Source organism: Bactrocera neohumeralis, chromosome 6 (assembly GCF_024586455.1).
Source record: "Bactrocera neohumeralis isolate Rockhampton chromosome 6, APGP_CSIRO_Bneo_wtdbg2-racon-allhic-juicebox.fasta_v2, whole genome shotgun sequence".
NCBI lineage: Eukaryota > Metazoa > Arthropoda > Insecta > Diptera > Tephritidae > Bactrocera > Bactrocera neohumeralis.
The window spans coordinates 13073331-13096547 of NC_065923.1; the positions used below are offsets into that span (position 1 = coordinate 13073331).

The following is a 23217-nucleotide window of genomic DNA, read 5'->3' on the forward strand; positions in this document are numbered from 1 at the left end:
CATACATATATGTGAGAGTATATTTCATTGTTTGCAAATAATTTAATGCATTTAATTTTATTTTTGTGTAATTTTTTATTTACTTTGCACTTACAATGCTCAGTGTGCGCACAATGCAAGCGGGTTGTGGCTTCTGCGTTTGCTGCTCTTGTTCTTCATGCTCCAAAGCTGGCGAACTGCCACGCGACGACAGCGAACCATTCAACATTTTGACATCATCTGCTTGGTGGTTGTGTGCCAAGATTGTGGTGTGGCCATCCAATGGTGAGTGCTGAGTTTCCTGTAGAGGGTGAGCAGAAAGAGAGAGAGAGAGAGAGAGAGGAGTAATGGGTGAGTAATTGAAAATGTTTCATTAAGAAGTAAGAGTTTCGTATATATGTTTTCCAAAAGAAAAATTATTGATATCGGAAACTGTTATGCATTAAACCGATTCTAAGAGAGATTATTGGTCGAAAATTGCTTTACTTTTCATAAAGTCAGTTAAAAAATATCGGAAAGCCACATATTCTGGACTATAAATGTATGATTGTGGTTCATTGAGCTGTCAAGCATTTTAAGATCTGTATGGTTTAATTAAATCAAAGACTTTTTGGCCGAAATTGTCGACAAGGCATCAAATGAGTTGAAAGCAAGTAAACTCTAGGCAAAACTCCCAGTATGTTACTCAGTTAATATCATTTAGACACCCAATCACACAGGGAGTGCTCTCAGAGCAGGAACACAAGTTATCTAAGCTGACTCAAAGCGCTCAACTCCCTGATAGGTTGTTTGATTCAATAGACTCTAGAGGAACACCTAAGTAGGCAAGAAGTGAACTAAGTTATATTCCAGGCTTCATCACAACACACCTACCCTTAAGATATTGGAAAAGTAGATTCATTTGAATCCAAAACCGAAGATGGGATACCTTCCAAGGCTCCCAATACACCAATTTAAGAAACATTGGCTAATTGAGCTGAGAAAAGATCAGGGTTCACCATATCTAACGAGATGATGTATAATGTTTAACCTGATTACTATCCGGGAGCACAATGGGACTGATGATGCCCTAAGTGGAATCGTATACGGCCTGGCGCTCTCCCTTTTCAACCAATTAACCAACCAGCTATCATATCCAGAACTATCTATAACAGCTACTTCGAGATCGGCGTGGGACTAGAGTTTTTAATATCAGAAGTAAGCAAATATCGGCAAGGGTGGTCGTTGAACAGATACCATTATGGGTTTTTGACTGGAGCTCGCATATTAATTGCAAAACTAACTTTCGACAAGACAGAAAAAATTAAAATTTTATGAACTCGAGGCAAGTACCATCTACATAGAATCGTCTATATTTGTTGCAGTGGATGGATGTTAACAGCTTAGAACCATTTGTCTAAATACTTTGACAAATATTATGACTCACTCTTTCGAATGCGAACTCACCACTATGTATTTCTTAATCGCAAACACTAAAATTTAAATGCTTTCAATATTTATTTCGTGAAATTTAGAATATTACTCAATATTTAACTGGTCAATTTAGAGCACTCAATGACGAAGGTGCGGAATCCAGTGAATACGGAGAGCAAATCATTCACAGCGTCCACATTGCAAGCGCCATAAGCACCCGGTGTGGAGGACAACTTCTTCGTGAGGGTAATGGTTTTGCCCACCTGCTTCTTCAGAGTTACCATCTTGCTCACCAACTTGTTGAAACAAGATTTCGATGTCTTCGTATTAGCATCAGTCTCGGCGTTATAGTCAGCGTTATTGCAGACATTCTCATTCAGGTTAATAATATCGTCGCAGGTGTTCACCACAGTTTGTACTTGATTAATCACATTGTTCAAGTCCTTAAAAGCGGCGCTATTGCAATCCTTGAAGGCTTGAATGAATTCAAGGCCAGCAGCGCGAATGCTGATCACCCGCTCGATGGTGCAATGTACACCCTTGAGGGTGCGCAGACCAGTCTTGATGGTCGACTTCAAGAGTCCGAAAACACCACCGAAAAGGTAGGCATCGGTGATCGCATCGGTCAACTCTGAGGGAGAGAATTCGATAACTTCCTCATCCTCCAAGGAGTAGTCCACAACAGCCTGTGGTGGGTTAAAAAAGAGTTTTGTGGAAGGCAAAAATTAATAGTAACGGAAAGTAACTTACCGCGTTGACTGCAAGGCACAGCCCGAGTACAAGAGCGAAGACAGCTAATTTCATTTTGATATGTTAACTTGGCTAACAAAATTGTTAATGACAATCGAACGCCGCGACAAGCTTTTATAGCGCTTGGAAATGTTGCGCAATGGTCAATTAGGAGATTTGGTGGGCGCAAGCAAGACAAGGCAGTCAGGAAAAGTGTGCGTGGACTTAAATGTGGTATTAATTGTCTGCATAACTGTAAACTGATAACAGTCTGTGGTTCTTAACACCGCTAATGATCGATAGTCGAGCGTTAAGCTCTTAAAGGCGGGAAGCACTGCTTATGCACGGTTGTTTATAATTCGTCTAACTCACGTGTCGTGTTATCGCAAAGCTTAAATTATTACAAATTTGCTGGTCTTTTCACATTAGTCGCTGTTTTAGCTTTGCTGGTGGTCTTTTAGACATTAGAGAGTCTCGGTAATTACAGATAAGACATTTGCTATAATAGAAAGAGCTCCGGTAGTGTAAAAATAACTTTTTCATAACAAAATAATGTACGGTTATATCATTATTATCTTGCTTTTTGCTTTTTAAGCTATCTTTCGATACACGACAGCCTAATATTCCTAATTATTATTTGTCTTGGGATTTATGCGAAACATTTGCAGTACGAAAGTACAGTATTTTTATAATTTATCTTATTCTTATTATTCTCTTATTTATCAGACTATGAATTGTAGTTGTTTGCACTTAAAATTTAATTTTGTATTATTTTTTTGGTTTGATACTTTTGTTTGTGATATTCTTCAGGGAGTATAACCAAAACGGGATTTAAAATAAGTAATTTCCACTAAACTTAGATTTTAAGTTAAATTTTATACAAATATATATTATGTTGAATCGACTTTTTCTAGGGTATTTATTAGTCTAAGACAAGTGTTTTTCCATATGAGTTCACATCCCAAAAACTGTGGGATCTTAAGCAGCTGCTACCGTCTTTTCTGAAATCGCCGTCGTTCGAGATTTTGTTCATGGAACGCTCAGCGGTTTAGTGTGTATCTAATATGATGTGAAAGGCAAATTATCATCTTTTCTGCAATTTTTATCCACTTCTTCATTTAGATCGTTAGCTTGCTTTTTTTCTGCTCTAAGTTCTCTGCAATAATTTTGCATTCATTATAAATTGCTTTCCATTGATCGCTCATATATTGCAAGTCTACAAGAAGGCTTACTATGTTTTTAACTTTAGCGTCGATAGTTGCATTAATCTCTTGAAGAACCAAGTTTCTTTCATTTAATGACTGAGGAATTTTAGACCATCGAAACGCATTTAAATTTACTCATACATATATTTCAACAATGTCTCGAAAAGTTTTGACATTATTATTATAACATTGAGTGTTTTAACTTCTTTCAAAGCATTTATCAACCCAGAACGATTTTTGCCAATGGCTTGACGGCATCGATGCTGGCAGACCACCTTGTATTAGAATGACATTGAAGTGAATTGAGTATTTTGGATTTCAGAATTTCCCAATGTTTTGTAGTGCTAATGAAAATATTGAAACATTTATTGCTCGAGTACAGCATTTAGCCAAGCCAACTCCAGCCAATTTCACCAAGTGGGTACCACAGGCCGAAAGAACTGTATACTTATTTTTACGTTGGATATGATTTTGAATGAAGGAGCTCATATTTACGGGTCATATTAATACCACTATTATAGCCCTGACCACGGCAAATTAAAGCGGCAAAATATTTGCCTTTTTTCTGGCAATCAACAAAAGCGATAAAACGTTCCTCTACCGGTAACGTTTAAATAAATGTTCGAATTAGTCACATATCAAGAGCATTCTGAATTTTTAACTAAGTATTCATTTAATAATTTGTAAAATAGGGGCCTTCGAAAACCACGACCCACCTCTGTCTCATCGAACCTGTTGAGAAGTGTGTATTTTCTCAAATAATATCAAATAATTTATCAAACATTTGCAATCCATAAAAGCATGAAAATGAAAAGAACGAAGCAAGATTTACAAATCTGTCAAAACTTGTATACCAATAGTCTAAATTGTTGTCTAGAGTACCCTCACCAATAACATAATAAAAAATACGACACATTTAGATTTCATTATAATAGTTTCTCCGAAGAAAGGAAATTACTGGAAAACGCACTTTGTACACACGGCTTGAAAAAATTGTAGTCGAACTGCATATTTCAGAAAGAAGCACCATACTATTGCAATGCCAGACTGAGAAAAACAAGATAAAAGTAAATATGATATTGCAGAATAGAGTTGAGATTTGCAGTGCTCATAACTAATGTAATATTCAAGAGTTTAGCTGAGTTTCGAACCCATTGATTCTGAGTAATGCCCTCTACCTTTATTTTTTGCATACAAATAATACTTAAATTAATTAGTTATTAATGGAGAGTTAAGATTATTAAATTAAATATTAATAGCTGCTAGTAGCTTCATAGTTTCTTTTTCGTCAAATATATATACCGGTTATATGTATAATATTAGAACCTCTTTCGTAGCTATGAGATAATCGAGTAAGTGAATCACACAGAAGTTATTAAATTGCCATGATTGCAATAATGTAATCAATAAATATTTCGAATGAGATTTTTACGAAATTTTGTGGAAAATACTATGCCGACCTAAAGTTCTCAAACTCCAACGGATCAAATTTGACCCGGACTGAAAATATAAATTATAATATTATATCGCCTACAAAATACGCTCCTGAAGCAAGCATCTCAATGCTTAATCTAATTTTCCGTACACTTGTTAAGCCTCGACTAGGATAGCCTTCAGAACCTTCAACTGATTTTGTTTTTTCGGTTTCGGCTCATTTTTGTAGCTCCATTTGCCAGCTTGTTTAACAGTTTCGACATTGAACTCATAAACCCACGTCTCGTCATTTGCAATTTTGTGTTTGATGAATGTAGTGTTCTCAGGTAGGTTAAGCCGTGCAGTTTAAATGAAACAGTCTGAGTCAAATTTGAATTGATGGTATTATTTTTCTCTTTTAGCCAAGGTTTTTTAAGTATTTAAAAGAGTTTTTTTCAGACTAATCAGATTTTCCTTTGGAGTACCCTGCATGAATAAGTAGATACAATAAGTGAAGGAACTCTCCAGTTTTTCCGATAATGAATCAGTCTACGGCAATCTAATACAAAACCACCGAAACAATCGAGAAGCGTTTTATTTTTTGAACAAAATATTTATATCTCTCTTTTTCCATTTCATATTACAAAAGTTAGCTAAATAAATTTTCAATACTCTTGAGCCCCAAACAGTCTGTTTTGAGCTTTTCTAAGATTCGATTACTAAAATAGATTTATTGACTGAACTAGGTACTCTAATATCAAACGCTTGCGTACGCATTGACTTTATATTTCCAAATTCACCGACAACAAACGATGGAAACCCTTTCCTCCTCGAGTTTTGACCCCAAACCAAGTAAATACCAGCAAGCAATGCACCAGCCTGAGCTAATATGGCTTAATAATGTTGACAATGGCTGCACAAACGCACAAAACCAACCGAACAACAAACATTAGACAATGCAAATACAAACAAAAACAAATAATAGTAACAGCAGCTTTACTAGACGTAAGTGAAGAGAGTTTTGTGTGTGTGTGTATGTGTGTGAGGATGCACTTGCAAAGCAAATACAAACAACAATGACGGAGACATATTCGTTGCACTTGCTAATGTGCGGCCATAACAACAACAACCTACACACCCACTTGTTCACGAAAATCGAAAATTGCAAATGCAACCGGCAACCGGCAACACATACACTCACACACACACGCATAAAGTGGAAGCATGCTCTTGCAATGAAAGGAAGTAGCAAACGCGAATACTCGTGCATAGGCACACGCATGTTGAGACCCACACACTAACATCTCTGCCACTTACCTCCTTGTTGGCCATCGAGCCACTTGTCGGACTGTTGCAAATGCCGAATTTGCCTTCCATGCAGTGATCGGCGTCGCCGCCAAGCCCATTGCTGGCCATGAAACCGTTGTTGCCGCCAGCCGACATATTGCCCGTTATCATAGCGATATTGTTGTTTTCATTGTTGCCGTTGTTGTTGCTCTCTAATTTGCCAGCCACCGATGTTGGCGTTGACAATGTTTCGGTTGTTGGCGACATTTGTATTTCATTGCCAATGCTGCTAATGTCACAATTGCTGCCGCCGTTGTTGTTGTTATTGCTGATGATGATGCTGTTATTATTGTTGTTGGCGATGTTCTTGTTATTATTGCTATTGTTGTTGTTGTTCAACTCGAGCTTAAACTGTGACAGTGAGGACGACGGCGACGCCAACTGCGCTGCGTTGACCGAATCAGCGGCGATGTTGCTGTTGTTGCCATTTTGGTTGTTGTTGTTGTTGTTGCTGCTACTGAATGTGCTACTAATATTGTTGGCAGTGGTGGACAGCGGTGTGACTGTGTTAACATTAACATTCTTGATGTTGCTGTTGTTGTTGTTGGCATTGGTGGCTATAGCCTCCGCACAATCGGCGGTGGCATAATTGTTATTAGCCTCATTGCCCAATTCGTAAATGTTGACCATGTGCGCAGCCTGTGCGTGCACCATCAGATCCCACGGATTGGCGAAGGCATCCTTGCAAACGGCACATAACAGTTTGGCGCTCATCGGCGGTGTTTCTGCGGAACATATGAGAGGGTTAGTGGAATTAGTTTGTTTTTGAAGAGATTTAAAAAAAAAATATTTATGAAACTTTATGAAGAAAACTTAGAATTTTCAAAGCGTAAACTAATATTTATGAGTATTTAAGGTTCATAATATGGTAAGAAGGTATAATGATCATCACTGATATATTATTTGTCGTTAATTTTAATAATTATCTCTCGAAAGCTATCTGGCTGTACTATGTCATTTCTATAATAATAATGAAATTTTTTCAAATTTAATATTTTTTCCGTTTTTTTCGATAGGCTTAAAAAAAACATATACAATTTTAATTACATTTTTCTAATAGTTTTGGAGCTACAGTCTTTATCTCTTAACGCGTCTTTCTCGAGAGAGTATTTTTGAAATTTGCTTGAGATTGTTCGGAGTCACTATCACTTTTTCTGCATGTTCGGAATACATTACTAAGAGCAAAAAATAATAAGACTTTGTTCATAGTTTTGAAATGCTTCTTTGGCTCCAATACAGTTGTGCCTTCAATGCGGTGTCCTTAGAGCGGTCATTTAAGTTTGCTGAATAACCAGAAGTCACACAGAGCTAAATCAGGCAATGGTTGTGACACGATATTGGCTGAAAATTTGACAAAAACCTCACGAAGAATCAGTGCACTATGCGACGGTGGATTATTCTGGTAAAAAAAACAAGAAGTGTCGACTCATAATTCCGGCCTCTTTTTATGAATAGCTTCGCGCAAATGACGCGAAAAAATTGAATGAATTTGGAACCAATCGTGTTTTCACTTTTCTTAGGCCCAAATGATTTTCACTGATCCTTTCGATATTCCAACGACGCCAGTAAGTTCTCTGACTGCTAATCGACAATTCTCAAGTAACGAATGCCTTAAGTTTATTCACATGTTGATTATCATTTGATGTTGATGGACGTCCTGGACGTGTTTCGTCGTCAACGCGTTCTGGACCCTCTTCGAATAATTTCGCGACAAACAATTATCACCGAAAGCCAACTTTCAAATTTTTGAACGTTTTGGCACCAGAAATTTCTTCCGCACACAAAATTTAATATAACTTCTTTATTGAATAATTCCACTCGTAAAAATCGCCGACTAGAAAAAAACTCACCTAATGCATTTTCACGAAAAATTTAAATTTAGACGTTTTACTATTTTTGGCCCACAGTAGTAGTGTCCATATAGGCCATATATTGACTAGCCAGTTGTTTGATCTGATCAAAAATCGAATTTTCTTTTGGCAGGCTATTTTATTAATTAATATCTACTCTATCAAGATTTCTTTTAGGTTTCACCCAACGAGAAAGTGTGTAACTCGGAAAAAAAAAATTTTTTTCTTTAAAATGTTTTTTTGTGGATTCCTAAAATGTGTGACAATGTATCCTTAAAATTTTAAAATAAATCATATGACAGTTTTTTCTTTTAGCTTTCAAAAATCGCAATTTAACTACCACAATATTTGTTGCCCTTAAAGAACTTAGCTGAGATCTGAACCCATCGCATGCTAGTCAAGCCTACAACCTTTTCGCTTTCTATGTTTGTCGACCATTTATAGAATATATCTCAAACAATTGTTGGTAGAAAATATTGTATTGTAAAGTCCAGAAATCAAAGAACACTCTCAGTAAACACCGTTTAGAATACATTTGTATCATATATTTAGAAAAGAAGAAAGTATAAGAAATATGTTCTGATGAAAATAGGGCTATCTTTGACAATTATGTTATTAAAAAAAATGTTTTTGTTTAGAGAAACTTTTCAGTTTTTAGTCTAATTGGAGGAAAAAACCCTAAATAAATTATTGAAAATATTGCTACTAATAAAAAAGATAATTTGCCTTTTCATACAAATTTCAAAAAATCAATTTGAATCCGAAAATTGTTACGATAACAAACAATAGCTTTGCAGTTATTCATAATAATCTATCATTTTTAAAACGATTTATAATTTCACGTGATTTTAACACTCTTATAAAATTATTTGTGAAAATGTTTAAAGTTTGTTTCACTTTCACTCTCTAACATTCATTTAGGCATCTCCTTTAGACAGTAATAGAGCAACAGCTGTTGCCAACTTTCACACAAATTGGAAAATAATCCTTTCTGCCAGCAGACAGTTCAAACAAAGCGCCATAAATTCTCCCACTTTTGTCTACTAGAAGCCAGCATAGCAAGCATTTTGATAGTTTTATTAAATGCTGTCCGATGGAAAGCCTAAAAGTCGGCTACAAATTTAGTAAACGAGTTAATGTAATAAAGCTTATGACCCGGTAGGAAATTTATACTAATTGGTTGAATTCTTAAAAATTAAAATACTTGTGGGTAAATTATAACTTTGGCAAAATATAAAATTTATATACAATTTATCTCAGATAGTGGCTATTTACAATGGTAGAGAGATATTGAGCATAGCAAAAGCATTGCATGTTCAATTCACTCAATCAAGTTATGTTCGAATTCGAAGTTGCAAAATTTTTAGTTGCCCAAGCTTCAGCAAAAGTCAAGAGCGTTTTTGTAATCAATGCTTAATTTATGGTATGTAGACTGGCTGAAAAATAAATTGACCTATCATTAGGGTGATTCTATATGGTGAAGTTTTTTTATATGAATTAAGGGTAATGCGTTTTAAAGCCTCTTCTTTAATAACAAAATAAATTAAATAAGTAAAAAAAAATTTTGGAACCACCCTAGTGTAATTTTTTAAACCACCTTTTTCAGCTTAAACTGAGAGAATTAATCATTATTAATTAATCCCAGCTAATTTTCTTTAATACAAACAATAAAATTTTCAATTTAGTACCACCCTTATGCACTCATAGGTCGAATATGTGCAACAAAATATGGCTGCCAGCCAAACATGTGCAAACAAGTGTCGACTGACACGTTGGCAAAAGTGTTAAACAATAATAAATTAATTACAAACAACAGTAGCAGCTAACGGTAGCAAGAATAGCAACAACAACAACAAACAAATACAAATTACTACGCAATTTCAGCTGGAATTTCTGTAAGATGCGAAACAAGTGTTGCAATAACAATTTGCATGAAGTGGCATGCAACGGCAGCACGCTGTGGCACATACACACATACATAGATGCTGTGTCTTTAGATATTTTAAGAGCTGGCAGTCAATGCTGTTGCTGTGCTTTGTTGGTGTGGGTGCAATAACAATGTGGCAATAAAACACCAGCACTTGGCTGCGTGCAGACGCCATACCATACTTACTTGCAGCAAAGGCAACATCCTGGCACTTGCAAGTGAAACGCAACTTGCAATAACTCCGCTTGTGGTCTAATAATTCAGCCAGCTCGTTGAAGCATTCCCGACAATTGCCGCAAATTAATGTGTCCGGATTGCCTGGAAAAAATAAAGTTTTTTTATGTAATATATTTTGAAAGTATATATGTATATGTATGTATGTGTGCACTGTATATCACAATATTCTATTTAACAACTAAAGTCTTTCCAAACGTAACTCGCTTTAACATTTCCATCGTATACTTCTTCTATAATTTGTAATGAGAGAGATTTACTACAACTATAACTGATTAATGTTGGCTTTGTCCACCCAAGTGTTTCGTCGAGTCATCTATCACCGAAAGCAATGGTCTCACTTCCATGAACAATGGTATCGACACACTTATAACACACTTCAAGATCCCGCTTTAATGAAGCCTTTTCAAGAAGCATATGCGTTGAAGAGATTAGGATAGAAGAGTTTAGGATAAAATTAAGCCATTATAGTGGCATATAAGTAAATTTATCATATATTATTTGATTTTTCAACATTTTTTTATCTCATGATATTTTTTATATCATGCTATTTATTACCCTTGCGATCGAGAAAAATTTGCCAAGACTATACCGAGAATCATAAGATCTAATGTTTTTATGTAATAATAATTTTTATATCATGCTATTTATTCCTACCAAAATATTTTATCGCACGATAAGTTTTTATCTCATGTTTTTTATTATCTATTGAATACTGGATCCATGGCAGTTTTGTTAGGTATATACCTACTTTCATAAGATCTTATCAGTTCGTTCACATTCAATTTGACTTATTCTCCCTTAAAATAACATGAATATGACGTTCTTTATATTAATTATAATTCAGAGCCAGATTTTTCATTATACGTAGTTCAGCACGTTCATAAGTCAAATAAATTTTTCGCCTTGAAAGCATAGTTTAGATTACTGCCGCATTCATAATGTTCAATAATGCTTTTTCGATAGATGTAACTTCGATATATGCATTAGGCATTGGATCTCTGGCCATAGCTCTCAGTCTGTGCGATATTTTTAGTTTAAATCTTTAGTATACTTTTCGAAACTTATACCTACTTTCTAGCATCCTCAGTATCTGGACTATTTTCCAGGATAAATCTTTGACTTAATAAACTTAACGAGTAACCATGTCAGACCACTTGTTTTTTCGAGTTCGAATAAAATTCGGAAAATCAGGTATTAAGAGAAAAATTTCTGATTTTTTATGAACTGAAGTCGGACGTATGGCTTGTTAAGCTTGTTACTAAGGGCAAATATGCTTCGAGGAGCACCTAACTAATCCACAACAGTCTACTTAATGGCATGCTGATAACATTTATTAAAAAATATTTGCATATAATTTACTATTATACCAAAAAATATCTGACAGCTTTATGGTTTATATTAATTGAAAAAATTATTTACGAAATATATCTGAAATACTCAAAGAAATCGCCAATCAAAAAATATTATAAGCATCACTTTCGAAATTTTCATTCCAGCTTTGTGGTAAATCCGGCACATCATCACTTCGCCAATTCATTTGACTATCCGACTGCTCGTAAAAACTCGTGTGGCGTGGACGACGTCTGACTGCATGTCGTCGTCGCTTTCTGTGCTCCGTGAAGTGGTCCCGAGCTGCTTTCCTTGCATTGATTTTGCATATATTACTGCTGCGTTTATTTGTATGTCGACTACTTAGCTTGGACCCGAAGTCGGCTTTATGACGCTGTCGACGAATTACGGTACTTCGCCTATGATGTCTTATATTTCTGTAGTGCTCACTTTTTTGTCGCTTGGGCTTAGTGGTGCCGCTCTTCAAACGCTTTATTGAATCTTTGTGTTGTAGAATGTCTTTCAGTTTTACCTTTTGATGACAGCGGTCACAGTTCGGTTTTGACTTGAACCATTTGCTAAAGAGTTTTTGCAGTGGAAAAAAGCTTTTTACTTTACTTTCTGTCGGTTCCTTAGCAGGTGATGCAGTCGGTAATGCTTTTGCATTCGAAACCTCTTTTGTGCTCCCACAATTCTTGTTTCTTCCCAACAAGCGGCCCATGAAACTCAGTTTCTGTTGAATGGGGTCAGCTTGTTCTTGTCTGCGAAAGTTTTCTAACGAAATTTGAGCTTGACTCTTTTTCGTGAATTGTTCTATACCGAAATCATTACACCCCTTGTCAGCGCCAAACTTATTTTTGTCGCCAAAATCAGTGTCGAAGCAAAAGTCATCAGCGTCATCGGGTGACTTACAAACATCGTGTGAAACGGTATCTATTTGTGGTATGGGTACTATATATGGCGAGGTGTTCTTTTCATCATCGTACTTCTTGCATTGATCGAGTGGCATTAACGGCATTGGCTTCTCCGTTGGTTTATGTCGAAAATGTTGTATATTGTGATTTTTGCCCGCACATTTTTGCGCCATCGGTTGTGGTGGTGGCGGTTTCGTTGGACAAAACGGCAGTTTTACCTTCATTGCATCCTCAAAGATGCCCGACTGATCTTCATCTCTTACTTCCTTATAATCGGGATAATGTAGATTTTTACTACGCTTTTCATATTGTGGTTGGTCTTGTTCGTCGGGGTAGTAGTTGCTTTCGTAGTTCTTGAATCGACTCTTTGAGCTCCCTGAGTCTTTGAGACCACGCAAATAATACCGCTGGTAACGTGGTTGTCCGGCGTAATGTACTAAAGTCAACATTTTGGATTTATCAACTGCTTTATTCTCACGTTCCCGCAACTCCCGCACGACGCGACTGAGCTTGGCACGCATTGAAGGTGCGTGAAATTCTCGTTGGGCTTTCCAACGATGCTTTAAGTGTCTTCGCAGTTTCTGTGTATTTATTTGTGTTGGTGGCTTCGCGGTTGTGGCGCTGGGAGCTTCGGTCACAGGATAACACATAGTCGCATATCCAACAAGGGACTGGGTTGTCACTTCTTGCGGATTATTCGGTAATTTTATGGGTGTCGTCACTTCGGGAGGAGAGACGGTTTGCGCTTGGGTTGTTGCTTCCTGTGCATCGCCAGCAGGAGGTTGTGTTACTGAAGGCACGATTGTCTGTACTGTTTGAGTTGGAGCACCCTCTGGTGATTGTGTAACTGCGGATGAAGCGGCTTGATAAGCGGTCGTGGTAGCCATCTGCGTATCGTTTGAAGGCGGTACAGGAACATTTTGAGACGAGATTGGTGTTGTCGCATCCAGCGTGCCATTGCCCGGCGGCTCGGTTACTGGAAAGCACATCGTTGGATAAGCTTCAATCGAGGTAGGCGTTGTGAACGAAGTATCATTTGTTGCGTTAATGCCTGCAGGTCTCTCGGTTTGTACATCTGGTCTTGATGATGTTGCATAAAGTATTTGTAAGGCACCACCCTCTTTGTAGGGGCTTATCGGTTTCGAGGTGTGTGTTTCGTGATCTGCCATCTTCACTGCGAGATCTGTAATTTCTTCTTCATCAGGGCCACATGTGGTGTGTGGCTCAGCTTGATCTGTGATTTCTTCCTCATCAGGTCCACATGTGGTATGTTGCCCAGCTGGTTCTGTAATTTCTTCTTCATCAGGTCCGCAGGTGGTGTGTGGCCCAGCTGGTTCTGTAATTTCTTCTTCATCAGGTCCACATGTAGTGTAACCATCTCCTAATGGTTTGAGTATAAGCAGCTGGATATGATGTTTATAAGTGTTGGTCTCAACGGTCTGCCCATGCGCTGATATTTTTTCATTATGCCCTTGTTTTTCTTGTTTTACTTCCGAGCCATTCTGTTGTTTCCTGCTTTCAGATGTTGCAGACTCTTGCTTATCTGGTGGTGGATTAGATACTTCTTCCTCTTCGGGTCCACATGTTTCGTTTTCTTCACCTTCTTCACTTTCTTCTTCACACTCTGACTCTTCTTCTGAGCTTTCGCTACATTCCTCTTCTGTTTCCTCATTTTCGGTAGTTTTGTCTCCGGTTTGTTCTTCCTCTGCGTTTTCTGTCGTTGTTTCATTTCTATGTAAGACGTGTGACTTAAAGAGTTGCAGAGCAATTTTTTTTACTAACTCGTCCCCTTCGTTCTTTGCTGTGGAGGCTTCTTTTGATTTTGAGTGCGGTCTTTCGATACTGGTTTCATGTTCGCCGTGCTTTTTTGCTTCGGAATCTTTATCCCCATCACCACCTTTGGTAGTTTCCATTCCCCCGCGATTACAAGTGCAAGAAATTATTTTAGTGCTGGATTCTTCTTTTCTTGTAACCATTTCTTCCTCACTATTTTCCATCGTTCTATTGTGGCTGCGTTGTGTAGACTCTTCCTCCTTTTCTGCATCGGATTTCTTTTTCGTTTCGTCCTCACGATCTTCAGATTTGTGTTCACCTTTTGTTGTGTTGTGACCCTTTTTAGCATCTTCGACTTCTGATTCACTTTTTCTTGTCGTTGTTGCCTCCTCATGGTCTTCATCTGTGTGTTGGTTCTTCGATTTATTGTCGTGTCGTTCTGTTACGGTTTCTTCGTCTTCCGAATCATGTTTTGTTGTCGTATGCTGTTCTTCCTCACGATTTTCTTCATCGTGTTTATCTTTATGGTGATGCCGATGCTTACCCACTTCTTCGCCTTCTAACCCATGTTTTGTCGTCGTACTATCCTTATCTCGGTTTTCCTCTCTATGCTCATTTCCGTCATGTCCACTTTTCATTTCATTTACACAACGTTCGGTTGTAGCTTCATCCGTATCCGAAGCATGTTTTCTTGTTGCCGCTTCTTCTTCGCGATCCCTGCCTCTGCTTCCATATTTCACGTTATGATATTGCGAATGTGTGGTGGCAGCCCATGTTACAATCTCCCTTTCGGTTGTTGTGCTGCAGGTGGTGTTCTCTTTCGGTGGCATTGTAAAGTCTTCAGCGTGTAGCGTACGCGGCGTAGCTATGGGATGACTGCCGAGATCAATGAAGTGTTCTTCCTCTGCTCCGCCACCTTTGCCATGATTTTCGTATTCTTCATCTTCTTTCTTAAGTAGCATCTTCATGGCATGGGATAGCATTTTGCCTTTCAATTTGAGCAAGCCTTCAATGTACTCCTGATACTTGGCCGCACCGTGTGCAGCGTTGCATTGCATATTCCGCGCATTCGACAATAATATTCTTACAGTTAAAATCGTAAAAATTAAATAAACCGTTTTTGAGAAATACATTTCGAATATTTACTTATAAAAAATCAAATGTCTTTCAAGTTTTCTACACATTCAAAGAATCGTTTTACGAAATGTGTTGGAAATTTTTAAAATAAAAAATCGATAGCGATGTACTATATATCGATTTTGAAAGTACTACTTTCAATATTTTTTTAATATCAAGCGAAATTGGAAGTTTTTTGATGAGCTTGTGGACTTGGTTTATAATCCTCCTCCGTTGTCCGTCGATAGTCTTGAGTTTTTTTATAGACTGAAATATATTTTCCCTCACTGTTTGTCGAAAATAATTCGGGAACAACTTTTTCTGAAGTTAATTAAATGATCCATAATTTCAAGAAATGTATAATGTATTTACAAAACTATCAAAAAAATATCAACTTGAAGAAAAGTACTGTGAAAAGATTTGTTTTAGCGATTTGACATCGGCGGCTAGGACCAATTAACAGCTTTTTGCGGTAAAAAGAACTTGTGGACAATTTCAGATAGTTATCTTAAAACCTATCTTCCAACTGGAAGATAGTCGGGTTTCCGAGGTCCTCTTGCGTTCTAGGATTAGATATTTGCTTCACCAGTCAGATCAGCAAGGCGTGGTAAATAACCAGAACTTTTGTGACTGTGAAACCTTCTAGGTCGTAAGATGTCTTCCGAACTACTGGCTCCTAATAAAGTCAATCACGCCGCAATTGTAAATGTTCCGACTAGACGCCGCAATAGGTCCTATAGGTTACAAAAGGTGTGACTAAACAGTCTGTCGGATGCTCTTTGTCACAGGTGTATGGAAGAAGGTGAGTTGGAATCATCTTGTCACTTCCTCCTCTATTGGCCGGCTTTTATCAGACGGAGATTGTAATATCTCTGTAGATTGATATTATTGAAGGTAACCATAGATTTGTGTTTCGTCGATCTAGGAGGATCTAGTGATAAGTTTACAAGTAAGAAAAAAGAACAAATTTTCTGTCAAAGTGAGATTCGTCGATTTTGGCTCAACCCTATGACCTAACTTAACCTATTCTGTAAAGGTTGAATAAACATGGCTATTTTCTATCTGCTAGATTTTCGGTTCAACTTTTTCCCCATATGGGGAAATTTATAAATCGCAATAGCTGCTTCCGAATATTTGATACAACTTAAAAACATTGCCTGTGGACATCATCGGAAGGTGTATGGCTTCCAAAGTTGCTATCAGATTCAGAGAGTCTAGGTTTCTAAAAGAACACTCGGAAATCCTCACTCACTTTGACTTTCTAACGGATCGCTTGGATCGACAAATCGAACTCTGCCGGCTCCTTCTCTACCCATATACTGCCGAGGGAGTTGTGGGTGGGAAGAAGTCGTTGGTGGAGAGGGGCAGCGAGCTTCTTCAAGGATGGGTCTACTCCCAGGAGCTCTCTATCAATTGCAGTTTCAGACTTTCTGACTAATACAGTGTTTTCCAGGCCGGGGTAGCAGCCATTAAGGTAGCATTAGATTTATTGTTGTGGAGTGCAGCCTCCTTCAGAGAAGTGACCATCCACCAGTGCTGGGCCTGCGATATGTTCTGTTAGAAGGTCTACCTGTAATTCCTTTTTACTTTACAATTAATCAGTCGGTCTCAGCACTGAAACTTTCCTATACCCCCAAATTTTCCCGAAGGAACTGCCATATTGAATAAACCCTGAATATAACCTAGCAAGAATACTCCAATTTCACCTCGCTCTACTTCATTCTGAACTCTTCAAACAAATTCTTTGTCAATTCTCGTTTTCACCCAAGACTTTTTAGAGCTTAGCAGCAGATCTCTCTCCACTGATTTACCCACCGAGCCCAAGAGTAAAGAGCCAAACGGAAATCCCACATTAATTCCGTTTAAGTTGCTTACCGGGCACAAACTTTACCATGTAGATATGTGCCAGCGTGTACGGTGTGTGCTCGTCCGTCGGTCGGTTTATGCAACCGTTATTGGTCAACTGTCAATAGTCGCTCAGCGTATCATCAATACTTACTGTAAACTTTGAACGGTCCCCATTGTTGATTCGAACTTAATTGCTCTTGTTGCTGCGGCAGCAGTTGTTGTTGCGGTTGCTGTTGCTGCTGTGTTTGCTTTTGCAAAAGTGATGACTTGTGCTGCTGCTGTTGTTGTTGTTGTTGCTGTGATTGCTGCATACCAGGCAGCGACAATGTCAATGGTTGCAAGGCACCACCAATATACGACGCTTGTTGTTGTTGCTGCGTTTGGCCATTTGCCAAGCTGCCATAGTTGGTGGCTGCTGTTGACATCTGCTCATTGGCCCCACCAGCACCACTGCCAACACCATTGAGGCCAGCCGCACCAGTGCCACCAGCGCCATTCAACAACGTTGTTTGATTAGCGGCGGCAATTATTGCTGATGTGGCATTCTGCACGGTTGACGACGATTTCAATTGCAAGCCACCCGTCGCGGTCAGCGTGTATTGACCGACAGCCGCAGCGGCCGCAGCCGCCGCCGCTTGTTGCTGTTGTTTGATCTGCTGCTGCTGTTGTTGTTGCTGTTGCTGCTGTTGCTGTTGCAAATAGACGCTGAGACTGTGATGCGCGGCGGCGTTGGTGGGTGTGTTGGCGCCACTCGCACTGCCGGCAACACCATTGCATGTGGCGGCAGCAGCAGCCGCGGCGGCGGCGGCAGCGGTGGCATTGCCCAGCAAGCTGTGCTGATGCTGATGTAGCAACAATTGTTGTTGTGGCAAGAGGTTGGCTGTCATGGCAGCCATGGCGACGGCGGCCACCTGCTGCTGATGCTGGTGCTGCTGTTGTTGTTGTTGATGGTGATTATGCGCCTGCTGCTGCTGCACGTGATGCTGATGATGTGGATGGGGCAACAAGTGTGTGGACTGCTGTTGCTGCTGCTGTTGTTGTTGCTGTTGCTGTTGGTGCAGCTGTTGCTGGTGTTGTTGGGCCAGTGCTGCTGCGGCGACAGCGGCATTTATGTTGCTGCTATTCACCGCATCGCTGAGCAAACGCGACGTGGATGTCATTAGGCGTTTACGCTTCTTCGGACGGACACCGGATGAGCGCAGCAGCGTCGACGAGCAGTAGCTGTCGTAGAAATAGTCCCTGTGTAAATGAGAGAGAGAAAAAGAGAGTGGAAAAAGTGAAAAATAAGCAATCAAGTGACGCAAAGCGAGTTTAATTGAAATGTAAACACCGTTAAATGCTGGTAAAGGTGGAAACGAAAGTGAAAATATATGTATGAAAACAAATACGTAATGGAGCAAAAATGACTTTGTACAGAAAAGTGTCGTTTACTTTCGATGGGATGTTACTTTTGGTTAGGTAAGCTCCTTTTGTTCTGCTTTAGATAACTTAAATGTAGAGCCGGAATGCTTTATTAATTTTTCTTCTGATAGCGTTTGTGCATATTCTCTCAGAAATTAGCCCAGAAAACTTAAAAATATTTTTGCTATACATTCCTCCAGACTCTATTTGGAATAAATATTTAAAGAAGCGGTAATTCGGGTAAGCAATGGATCGGTTTCTCACCAAGTTTATACATTCTATGGAATATAAAACCCAACTCGTGCAAGAATTGAAGCCGAACCATGATAAAGCGATTTTTTGCACAGCAATCAGGCTCACTTTTGATCATTATTGAGACATCGTTACATTCTCAAACAGTCATTGCTTCACATTCTTTCAAAAATGAAACCGGTCACAATGTCAATGGAGAACCCTATAGAACCATAATAAATTTCTTTTTCATGTCTGGATTGGAGGATGCTGTTGGTTACGACCTTTGGTTCCAACAAGTTGGCGCTACAATGAACGAAACAATAAATTTATTGAAGGAAGCTGTTGGTGAGCGCATTATCTCACGCGTGGGCCTGTGGCGTGGCCTTCAAGATCGTGCGTTTAACACCGCTTGACTATTTTTTGTGGAGTTAAGTGTAGTCCCTTGTCTACACAGATAACCACTCGGTTTAGGTTTGGGAAGGGGTTTAGAGAAATAGTGGGGAAAAATACCAGGTCTTCTATCTAAAGACCGACGTTTTCGACTAACTCTCAGCAGTTAGATGACTTTCTACAACATGGTCGTAATAATATTTAGTTTGAATTTTTCAAAGTGTGTCGGTAAGTCTTCATTTCACAAAAGCTGATTGGTGGAAATAAACTTAGATTGATATTTTAATCAATATACTATTCTCCGATAACGTTTATTATTGAAAATTTTGGCAAACATATACATATGTACATATATATTGCGACTTAATTAAAATCTAAGATTTCTTCAACTTTTGAGTACACCCTATATTCGATTACAACCAAAATTACTGGCTACTATTCTCCAAAGTAATAGAAATAATAAAACTTGCTAAAAAGCGTCAACACTCCCCTAGCTGACAATTAGTGGCAACCATTTGAAAACTCACTTGTATTTGTGTGTATTAATTTTTCCTATCGAACATCAAGCTCTTACCGAAAAACCACAACAAAAAGCAGCAAACCCGAAAATCAAACACTTAAAAATTGCTGCTTGACAGACACTGATATTGTCAATATTTGTTTGTGAACAAACACACAAGTATACCCACACGCATACATATATACAAAGTGTAAACAGTTTATTCTTGACTTTCGACAACTATTAACCCTCACAAAAAGTTTCGAAAAAATCAAATGCTGCTCAACCCTTTGGAAAACTCCACAACCTGCACAAATTTCTCACCGGCTGCCGCACTGATTGATAGACACACACGCAGGTACACAAAGCACTAAGCGCCTTCTTCAACCCATTCCAGCATCCCAAAGCAAACAGCATACAAGTGCTTAAACTATAAGTCAACATGTTGCACGTTTGCTTCCCATCCGCCAAATCTGAATTCACTGACCGTCACCGCGCCGCCCTAACCTCAATTCAACTCAATTTGTGGTTGTATGTATGTAGGTGGGTGGGCCATTTTGTGTTTTGACCTTTCTGGCTGATTTTCGGTTATTGCCGGTTGGGCGGCTGTATTTTCGGTGCATTGTATTGTCACTGTATCGCATACGATCTGTGTGGCAGTTGCGGCTTGTGGTAAGTGGTGTGGTAACAATTGATGAATCGACAATTGCGTGTGTGTGTGTGCGAGTACGTGTGTGGTTACTTTGTGGTTTAAAATTGCTGTTTATACTGCAGTTGCATTTAATGATATCTATTCCAGGTGAAATATGTGCTAGCTAACTCCTTTATATAGGGTGGCTTTTAAGTGTGATGGAAATTAGTTTTAAAATAAGAAATAGTAAAATTCGTAAGTAGGAAACGTTTTGACTGCTTTAATTCAAAATTTTGTTTTCTTAATTTTGAGAATAGCGTTTTATATTATATAAGATACCATGGTTATTGATATCCTATAGAATTAAACTTAAACTCAGTCTTGAATATTGTCTTCCCTTCCAGAGAAGTGTGGGAAAGGAGTGATGTGTATAGAGACACAGAGATAAAAAACTATGAGGATGAGTCCAAACCATGTAATCGAGTGGTAGAAGGTGTCTTTTCAGCTAAATTGGATATCAGAATCACCTGTTGACTACCAGACCACTGCAATATCTTTCAAGTGAAGATTACAGCAATTAAAGTAAGCCTTCTCGTTCTGACAACGAGTGTGCTCACAAAAAATATATATTTATATATACAAATAGTTAAGCGGTTTTTAAATCACAAAATCTACTTAGGGTTTCATGAAAGCTCGTGAAAGAATGCCGTGTTCTCTTAGCTAGGATCTAACATGATATTTTACGCTAAACCTTGATCGGGTTCCAGGACGTAGTGGTATCCCTGGTAACTGTTAAACAAATGAACTAGCCAAGGCCGGCACCATCCTACAATTAGACTCTGAAAAATGAGGAATTTATATGCCTCTAGCTAATTTTAGATATTTAATCGACAAACATGAATAGACATAGCGTATAGGTGGAGTCAATCTCGTAATTTGTTCAACAAGCAGGTAAACGTGATATGAATGGAATATGGGTCGCACATACCGACTGTTAATATTCAAAAGAGCTTAACAACTGTAGTAGGATTACTAACAGGTCTAATTGGCAGACATGCTAGCAGACTTTTATAGAACCTGTAAAGAAGAAGAAGAAAAAGAGGAAGAAGAAGAAGAAGAAGAGAATAGAACATCTGCTATGCGAAGGCAAGACTTTGTTCAGTAAAAAAATTGAGATTATCGGTCGAGGGTTTCTTGACTATATCTCGGAGGCTTCACACATAAAACTTTTTATTGATGAATTTCTTCAGAAGCACAGGGTGGTTCAGAGAGGATATACTTAATAGAGTGTGGGAATTTTAGTGGCGGTGGTTTCACAATGAGCCTCCTAATGGCTAAGGTCATCACACATCCGATTTAACTATTAACCATCCTAAAGACTCGTTAAACTTATCTAATAGTTGAAGCAGATTGGTAAAGGGCTTAAAGTGAATAACAATATTTATTCCAAGAAATTCAAATTGATCATGACCAAAGTAAAAGCGCAAAATTATGGTACTAACTCATGGTATGTTAACCTGTAGAGTCTGCTCATCGTTCAAGTACTTTTCTGAAATTTCTGGAAACATAAAATTAATTGTGAGACCCTGCAGCTTGTCTCAGCCCTGATCGAACGGTATTGTGTACTTTTTTTGTCTTTAAAACAAAATTTCAGAATAAACTGAAATTTTATAAAGGTTCATTTCGGATCGTCATATCTAAATTTTGAATTTCATACAATTAATCACATCCATGGAACGCTGAGCTGTACGAGCTTTACGACGACATTGACATAGTTCTGCGAATTTAGAGACAGCGGCTACGCTGCCAAGATTCCAGGCTTCCTCAGAGAGTATTTGACGTAGTACCCTCAGGAGGAAGCAGAGGAAGAGGAAGACATCCACTCTGTTGGAAAGGCAGAAGGACCTGGCTGCACTTGGAATCTCCAATTGGCGCCAAACAGCGAAAAAAGAACGACTGGCCCGCTGTTATAAACTCGGCTATAATAGCTTAAGCGGTGTCTACGCCAGTAAAGAAAAAGAAGAAGAACCACATTCAATGATATTTTAAATCAAATTTCTGAAAAAAATCAAAACTTTCCTACTGGGTCATAGGCGTCAAGCGTTTGTTAAATATTAACTGTCAGCAGCATGAAAAGCGCAACACTACGCGACAGCGAATAAAGTACCTACATGTCAGCACTACACACACCACATACACACATCACAAGTTGGTCATCATTATCCCGACCATCAACGGCAAATGTCAACGCCAAACAAACTGGCGACAAGTGAGAGTGCCTGCAACGTAACGCCCAACGGTATTATTTTTGCACTCGCCGACAAACGGACACACGACCATTGTTTTTGTAAGCCAAGCCATTTATAAATATGCACATTTGTTGTCATGCGGGTGTATGTGTGCACTTGCACGAGTATGCGTGTGACGCATTTGTAGTGTTGACGGAACACTTCACGACGCATATCAAAGCGCGAGCGCACAGCAAAGGCCAACGAGTAGCTCTTTTCCCGCTAGTGACAGTGGGTGATTGAAAAAAGGACACAACTATATATGAATATACATACATACATATATGTATATGTGTGTCTATGATGACTCTTTGAAGTGGGAAAAACTGTTGCCAACAAACTGCGACAAGTTTCGCACAGTCGGTCCTCAGTCCGCAGTCCTGAGCGATCAACCAGCATTCGCCAGCCGCCAAGCGCCCACAAGCCGCATTAAAACAAAGAAAGGCCGCCGCTACCTCGCAGCCAACAAAAAGGACATTCGAGTGATGAATTGTTTGTTGTTATTTGCAGCAAGTAACCGCACACAGCCAAGTGGCGAGCAGCGAAAGTACACAAAAATGAAACTGAATAAACGAAATAAATTGTTGGAATGCCGCCGCTTTCGTTTGAGGCGCAGCAGCTTGGCTTGGAATTTAATTTTTGTAGTAAATTTTGCATAAACGAAGAAATAAATAAGAAAAAACGTAATCTGCGG

General features: G+C 38.7%; 2 protein-coding genes across 2 annotated transcripts in view; both read right to left on the reverse strand.

Moving 5' to 3' along the window:
* Positions 1 to 23217, reverse strand: part of LOC126762469 (putative uncharacterized protein DDB_G0282129) — a 149057-nt gene that overhangs the window by 5375 nt on the left and 120465 nt on the right. The window contains exons 7-10 of the mRNA XM_050479240.1: positions 17232 to 18319; positions 10050 to 10181; positions 6057 to 6811; positions 95 to 280 (exon numbers count right to left, since the gene is read on the reverse strand). Of these exons, the coding sequence (XP_050335197.1) occupies positions 95 to 280; positions 6057 to 6811; positions 10050 to 10181; positions 17232 to 18319 (2161 nt within the window). The remainder of the gene's footprint in view (positions 1 to 94; positions 281 to 6056; positions 6812 to 10049; positions 10182 to 17231; positions 18320 to 23217) is intronic.
* Positions 1458 to 2233, reverse strand: LOC126762482 (uncharacterized). Its single transcript, XM_050479258.1, has 2 exons — positions 2143 to 2233; positions 1458 to 2078 (listed from the first exon to the last, which is right to left on the reverse strand). Exons 1-2 carry the CDS (start codon positions 2194 to 2196, stop codon positions 1509 to 1511), a joined length of 624 nt encoding a protein of 207 aa, XP_050335215.1. The 5' UTR covers positions 2197 to 2233; the 3' UTR covers positions 1458 to 1508.